This window comes from Nanorana parkeri, unplaced genomic scaffold (assembly GCF_000935625.1).
Source record: "Nanorana parkeri isolate BGI_ZX_2015 unplaced genomic scaffold, ASM93562v1 scaffold643, whole genome shotgun sequence".
NCBI classification, from domain to species: domain Eukaryota; kingdom Metazoa; phylum Chordata; class Amphibia; order Anura; family Dicroglossidae; genus Nanorana; species Nanorana parkeri.
In genome coordinates, this window is record NW_017306911.1 from 808,049 (window position 1) to 815,918 (window position 7,870).

The following is a 7,870-nucleotide window of genomic DNA, read 5'->3' on the forward strand; positions in this document are numbered from 1 at the left end:
ACACAAAGGGGGGGGGGGGGGGGGATCAAAGCAGCAGGAGGCACACAGGCAGCTCACACAGACATTGACGGTTCCCAGCCTCTGAACTGACAAGCTGGGAACCGATACTAGAGGAGATGTGGCCGGTCTCCACACTGACGGTGCCACTGCATTTGTGCTGTCTGCCGCTTGGGCAAAAGGATTAGCTGCTGTGGGCCCCCTGTAAATTATGAGGCCCAGGGCAGCTGCCCCTTTTGCCCCGCGGTAAAGACGGCCCTGCAGATACCACAGCATACCTTCAGAGGTCTAGTGTGGTCCATGCCTTGATGGGTCAGGGCTACTTTGGCCGCAAAAGGGGGACCTATTCAATATTAGGCAGGTGGTCATAATGTTATGGTTGATCAGTGTATTCTCCATACAGTGGGTAGTCCTTTAATAAAGTAATTATTAAGTGCATCTGTCAGCTATTTTTTACTTTTAAAAGTAAATGTCCTGCCATTGAGCAAACACCACACGATACTTGATATGACCTTTATTAGCAGTAAGTTATCATTTGTGAGCCTTGTGGAAACTTAGTTTTACTTTTGACTAGTCACCATTCTGTCTTTTCATATAGATATCACAAGGGAAAGAATAGTTTGCTGCCTTCTTATTCCAATATCTTATACATAAATGTAATGTTCTTAAATATATAACGTTTTGTCTTTCAAAGTAAAATACAAGGTTAAAAAGAAAAAATCTGACTTATGTACTTCATATAGCTGAGAATCAATTCTCATGTAGCTGTGTAGGTTGAGAGCACTGCATATTTGATATAATTTAAGGCCTTTCTACATCGTAGTGTGGGCTATGTGCATTTAGCTACTCAGTATAAAGATGTTCCTGGAAGGTACATCTAAACATAGAATGCTAGGAGAATAAAGGAAACAGTGTGGAAAATACATTTACTACTATGCTGCTGCAGTCATTTAAGAAAAGACTCTTTGTTCTCCTACACGTACTATTGCTATTCTGCTATTATATACACACACACACTGTATATTGTATATATTAGGGATGCATCGAAAGTTCTGTCGCCGAAACATATCGGCCGAAAATGCCATCTTTCAGCCGAAGTTGCTGTGGATCCCTGGTTTCTATCCTACCTGCCGGACGCTGCTCTGTGTCCCCTCTGACACAGCGCAGTGCCCAGTGGTGAGGAGATAAACTGTCACAGGAGGCCGAGTGGTGCGGGGGAGGAGAGCGCTGTGAATGGCCGGCTTCTCTCCTCCTGCACCGCCCAGCCTCCTGTGACAGACTAGGAGAGCGGCGGTGTTGGGGCGGAGACAGTTGTCAGTGCTGTCGCTGAGCTCTCCTCCTGCACCGCCTCCTGTGACAAATATGGAGAGCGGCGGCAGAGACTGCTGTCAGCTGTCACAACAGGAGGTCGGGCCAGTGGTGCGGGGGAGGAGTCAGCTATCAGAGGAAATCGAGCTCTTCTCCTGCTCGCTCAGCCTCCTGTGACAGTGAGTCAGGATGGAGAGCAGGTACAAGCAGTCAGTGATCAGTGATCGCTAACTGTTCGTAAATAACGGAGGACATAGTATGTTTACTGGGTCCCCAATTTTGAATGAATGGGAAGTGATCTACATCACTTCCTGTTCATTCATGATTGTGGACATGGTAAACATACTATGTCCACAAGTTATGAATGAACAGGAACACTCAGTATAGAGGATACCTGTTCATTTATAACATGGGCTGCAGAAAAGAGATTGAGGACTCTGTGTCCTCAATCCCTTTTTCTATTTTAAAAGGGAAATATCAGGGGTCTGTTTAGACCCCAAATATTTCCCCCGAAGACCCTAACAGTAAGTTAAAAAAAATTAATAAAATTAAAATTTGTAAAAAAATTGAAAAGTTTAGACATTTCTTTTGGGTTTCGGTCTGACTTTAATTTTTGAAGTCTGGTTTCGGTTTTGAAAACCTCATTTCGGTGCACCTCTAGTATGTGTGTATATCTATCTATATATCTATCTATATAGATATATTTATATATAGATATATATATATATATATCTATATATAAACTGTGTATGCACATACAGGGAGAGATAAATATTAGCGTAAACACTGCCCAGGTGCACTCAAGGCATGGAAATATAAGCAGTCCAGTGAAACTCATGGGTCTTGTAATGAAGCAACATAATTATTATTATTATTGGAGCAACATTTTTTCTTACACTGATAAATATAGACTAATTTAGAACACATTATTTATAAATGGACATATGATATTTAGATACCCATTAAACTGGTTGTATACAATGGTATCAGAGCAACCTCTCTGCCATAAGCTTTTATGTTCTAAGTGGCTCTATCAAATGACATTTGACATCTGATTGGCTTCTGTTGGAACCCCACCCCCACTGTTTCCTGCTCCAGTTGTTATAAATCCATAGACTGAAGGTGCTAATCTATAAAAAAAAAAAAAAATGTTAGGATGAAACTTGCCTTCCAAATGGTCTAATAAACTCAGTGATTCTAACATCCAGAAGCCAGTAGGACAAGGGTACAAGAACCACGACACCACCTAAATTCCAGTAAGACATTGAGTAATCTGGCAGTGTTAATGGAGTGGGTTGGTAGGCATTAACTTATTAAATGTAACCACTGCACTTTGACCCTTTTAGGATAAAAATGATGCAATCAGTCCTGTCTATAAAGTCCAAGGCAGGAAGCATGATGCTTCCTTTACACAGCACGCGCCTTCTCTGGGACATCTGGCACCATGATTCCACAGCTTAGGAAGTGGATGGCTATCTTTGTGATGTGTATTGTACTGATACACCAGGTGAGCCTAGATAATCTTTAGCAGGGCTATAGATAGCCCTTCCACAGAGGACATATAAAAACTAGAACAATTGATCAAAACAGGAAGAGTTTGTTGTCTGTATCTATTCTGTAAATATGGACATTATGTCATAAATATGTTTGTTCTTTTGCTGAAAACAAGTAGAAAATGCCAGAAATAATGAGTTGCTATAGGAAAACCATTATTTCTTTTGTATCCGTTCTTAAATTCATCTCTTTCTTGGTATTTCATTTAGCTTTATCAGTTTCCATTATTAAGTACCTTGTTAAGTCTGTCTTTTTAGTATGCCTCAATCTAATGTTAAAGAGCTATTAGGAAGTTTCATACATGTATGTAGATATATTAGGTGCTTTGCAAGAAATTTACAGAATTTGAGATCCGTTCCTGGAGAGTCATTTTTCTGAACACAGATGACTTCCTTATAATGGCCTTATGAAAGGACAATGCCCTTAGTCTCTTCCTGTACTATTCTGTCTATCTATCTATCTATCTATCTATCTATCCATTTATTGTAAAAGTTAGGAGGCAGCTGTCATTTTTAAGGAACAAAAGAAACGCCGTCTGAGGCATAGATATAGGCTGCCTCATTAAAGTGACAGCCCTGTATCTATCTCTCCATTCATATCTATCTATCTATCTATCTATCTATCATATAACATATATTTTAGAGGTAACCAGAGGTTGGTACTACTGTATGTGCATATGTGTCCTTTATAAGCCTTACACTCCACCAGCAACCAGCCAGAATTTGTTCTTGGCTCTGTAGAAGTCTATGGGGATTTCTCTGACAACTGACTGTCTGCAGAATAAAGCACAGAGAGTAGAAGTGCACTAGCTTTGCAAAATGCAGAACAAAGGTCTCTGTACGATTGTAAATGTGTTCTAAACCATCACACGTTTTGTGCCCCAACTAAGGGATCTAGCATTCTTAGAATACTCTTTAATAATCTTCATAGCCCTGGAATCTTCGGTGGCATTGTAAAAGTGAGAGACCTATTTGTAAAGCATTGGTATGGCTTTACCACACAGCTGCTACAAAAAAAACGTAAAATCCTGGGAAAAAAAAATGTATTTATTTATTTTTAAGTACAGCGTGGTACTTTACACGTGTTCTCTGCTTCACTTGCTTTGGGAAAGGAGTTGTAAAGTCCCAGCACATCCTATCCTGTTATAACATCAGCATTGCAATAGGAATACATACTAGAGTTGTACACCTTATGCAAAACAAGCAATACATGAACACACATTCATACAAGAAAAAATTAGCTTTTTTGGATTTGTTTGCATTGGAGCCGGCAAAATATTGCAACTGCCATCAGCGGACAGGTGGCAGATGGCATCTCTCCATTCACAGATCCTGACAAGGGTTCTTTGAATGGGTGAGGTGGCTGTACAGGCAGAGCTACACACAGACGCACCAATTTCAAATATAGACAGAATCTTGTGGGAATTAGTCTTTAGTTTTTAAAACTGATGTTTCATACCTGTTTTTTTATACTTAAATCAAAAATGTCTTTTACAAATAAACATTTTAGTACAGGGTTTTTTTTACCACATTCCCAGAACATTATGCATTTTTTTAAACAGAGAGCACAGCCGCATTTGCATGATTAATAATAAGGTCCCAGACTGTCGCTCTGCGTACAATCGCAGTGTGGCTGGTTTCTTATAGTCATCATTGTAGACATGCCTGCTTAGTTGATGCATCTTTGTCAGTGAAACAATGTGGTGTGTAGACGTGTGCAATTCGTTTTCTTCCGAATTGAAATTCGTAGGAATTTCTGTAAATTCGGACGTATCTGAATTTCTGAATAACAGAAATAATGAATCTGAAGGAAGCTGAATGTTTAATAACGAAATTCGGATACATTCAAATTTCATTGGGAAACTAAACACAACAGGCGGGAGAGCTGTCATTTATCGCTCCCTGGCTTCTCTGCATTTGTATCTCAAATGAAAACAAAGTAACACAATATTGTTACAAAATGTAAATAATGAAAGAAGCTGAGAGATCTGTGTTATTCTGTAACAACTTCTGCTTCTCTGAGGACACTTCCATCCCCAATGTAAAGAATCTGACAGCTGTCACAGAATTCACAAAAGTATTTAAAGGAGAACTATGAAGTGAGTGATTTGCACTCAGCCTCATAATCTGAGCCGAGCTGTGACAATGAAAGTGTCACAGGTCGGCTCAGTAGATCGGGAAGTGAGCAAACACATACCGGCGCTTGCTCTCTTCTCGATATATCCCTGCAGAGAGCTGTGACTGTCACTCACGGCTCCATGCAGAGATTCCCCCCCCCCCTCCCCTCTCCCACCCTCCCCCCCTTATGCATCTTTGTCAGTGAAACAATGTGGTGTGTAGACGTGTGCAATTCGTTTTCTTCCGAATTGAAATTCGTAGGAATTTCTGTAAATTCGGACGTATCTGAATTTCTGAATAACAGAAATAATGAATCTGAAGGAAGCTGAATGTTTAATAACGAAATTCGGATACATTCAAATTTCATTGGGAAACTAAACACAACAGGCGGGAGAGCTGTCATTTATCGCTCCCTGGCTTCTCTGCATTTGTATCTCAAATGAAAACAAAGTAACACAATATTGTTACAAAATGTAAATAATGAAAGAAGCTGAGAGATCTGTGTTATTCTGTAACAACTTCTGCTTCTCTGAGGACACTTCCATCCCCAATGTAAAGAATCTGACAGCTGTCACAGAATTCACAAAAGTATTTAAAGGAGAACTATGAAGTGAGTGATTTGCACTCAGCCTCATAATCTGAGCCGAGCTGTGACAATGAAAGTGTCACAGGTCGGCTCAGTAGATCGGGAAGTGAGCAAACACATACCGGCGCTTGCTCTCTTCTCGATATATCCCTGCAGAGAGCTGTGACTGTCAGCAGGCAACCATTTGTCTACTCTTGTAGTCTTTACTTTTGAAACAGTGAGGGTGACCTGTCTCACCACCCCCAGCCCAGGAAGAATTGTGTGGATGTGACATCTGATCTTGCTAATGTGGGAAAACAAATAGGCCAGGACGTATATTAGGGCCCTGATAGCAAGATACGCGTTTTGGTTAGCTATTTAGAATAGAGACTTACTAAAATGTTCCAACAAATAAATGTACTGAATGAAAAGGTCTTTCTCTTTAGCTGGAAGGCGCTCCCATGAATAGTAATGATGGATCCAAGACAGCGCTGAGGCTCCGAAGGATGACTCCATTTTGGAGAGGACTATCACTGCGTCCAGTCGGTGCTTCATGCCGGGATGACACAGAATGCCTTACAAGACTATGCAGGTAAGTCACCCAGGGCACTAATAAACATGAGCAATATAAACTAGTCAAATGTTCCTTCACCTATTTTGTTTATTAACGTAAGATCACCCCTTTCACATCAGAGTCCCCACTTCACATTAGTAATCCCCCCTTTTTACATCAGGATCCCACCCTCCTTTTTCAACCCAGGATCCCCCCCTTCACATCAGAGACCCCTCTCATTCATATCAGAGTTACCCCCTTTACATTAGGAGCCTCCTCATATCCTCAGTGCCACTATGCAAACATTTTGAGGCACCACATAAGAAAACCAGAAAGCACCCCAGGGTGCGACGGCACTCTGGTTGCAAAAGACTAAGCTACACCAACAGCAAAGGTGACAACACTGCAATGATTAACTGCAGATGGAAGAACAATGTCACCCTATCAAAAGAAGCACCTATCCAATGGTTCTTCTAGCAGGATCAACATATATGTACAATATATTCCAAAGGGTATTTAGTAGGGCTGCAGAAATTAACAATTAATCCTTCGATTAATCGTTAATTTTTTTGATCGATCAAAATTATTTTGATCGATCAAAGTCATACTCAACTCTCCGCCGGCTTCCGTCGATGTCCGCGACGTCACCGGACTCCTCCCCCTTCCACAAGTGGCTCTGTCGGCTAACGAAGGGAAGGGGGGTGGAGTCCGGTGACGACATTACCAGCCCTAGTATTTAGAAAAACAGAGTGCAGTATAAGAAGCCTATAATACATACCGTATGCGATTTTCTAATTTGACCTAAGTTCTACTATAGGGGTTTATACATTTTCTTGTAAATATCCTTTTTAACCAGATCCATGAGAATGTAATATAAAATGTGTTTTCTTTTCCAGAAACCAGCGTTGTTCCTTAAAGACATTTGCTGATTAAATATCCTCTGCTGTATTAAGAACAATGGGAAAAATGCCATCAATGAATGCAGATAAAATGAGATCATTCTCTCTGCAAGAAATTATTTATTGGTTACTGAAATCATCTGTGTACAATTTGCACTCAAGTTTTATGAATATTTATTGATATGTAATATATTATTTTATAAGCAAGACTTTTTCATGAGTAGATGAATTAAAAAAAAAAAAGGGTGTGACATGAACAACCTGTTCTGTAGTAGCTCCTAAACAAAATACTACCTGAACACAAAACATTTAGACTGGTTTCAGTATGTATGTGTAGCCATCATGGCTACACAATAACGAGAGGTACTTGCTGTTAAAAACAATCATCCTCAGGTGAAATATATACAGTATTTCTATGGATTTAGCAAAACCTTATTGCAGAGTCTTACCCGCTGCTGTTCTATTCATCCATGTGCAGTATTCTAGTTCTTACCTACTACCCGAGCGCTAAGTAGGATCTACCAGCTATAGTTACATGCTTGAAAGGAGTTCTAAGGTCCCAGTATATCCTTTCCTGTTACATCATCTTTGTAATAGGAATACATACCAGAGTCGTTTTTAATAATGCAATCATAGCTTACTTGAAAAAAATCCCTTTTATGTAGTAAGTGCTGCCTTCTATCTGCCAATCACTTTCATCAACTTCCTGGATCCCATGCTAATTGATGTGATGCAATCTCCATTTCTCAAGACTACATATCCCATCATGCATTGCTTTCAGCAAGCTATGATGATGTTACATTGTTCAGATGTTGAGTTGTACAAAGAAGTTCATATTCACAGGGCTGAGTAAAATTGGGTCACTGCATTGAGGAAG

General features: G+C 40.1%; 1 protein-coding gene across 1 annotated transcript; it reads left to right on the top strand.

Moving 5' to 3' along the window:
- The first annotated feature begins 2,699 nt into the window (after positions 1–2,699).
- Positions 2,700–7,200, top strand: LEAP2 (liver enriched antimicrobial peptide 2). Its single transcript, XM_018563220.1, has 3 exons — positions 2,700–2,812; positions 5,988–6,133; positions 6,991–7,200. Exons 1-3 carry the CDS (start codon positions 2,750–2,752, stop codon positions 7,025–7,027), a joined length of 246 nt encoding a protein of 81 aa, XP_018418722.1. The 5' UTR covers positions 2,700–2,749; the 3' UTR covers positions 7,028–7,200.
- Positions 7,201–7,870: the final 670 nt, after the last annotated feature.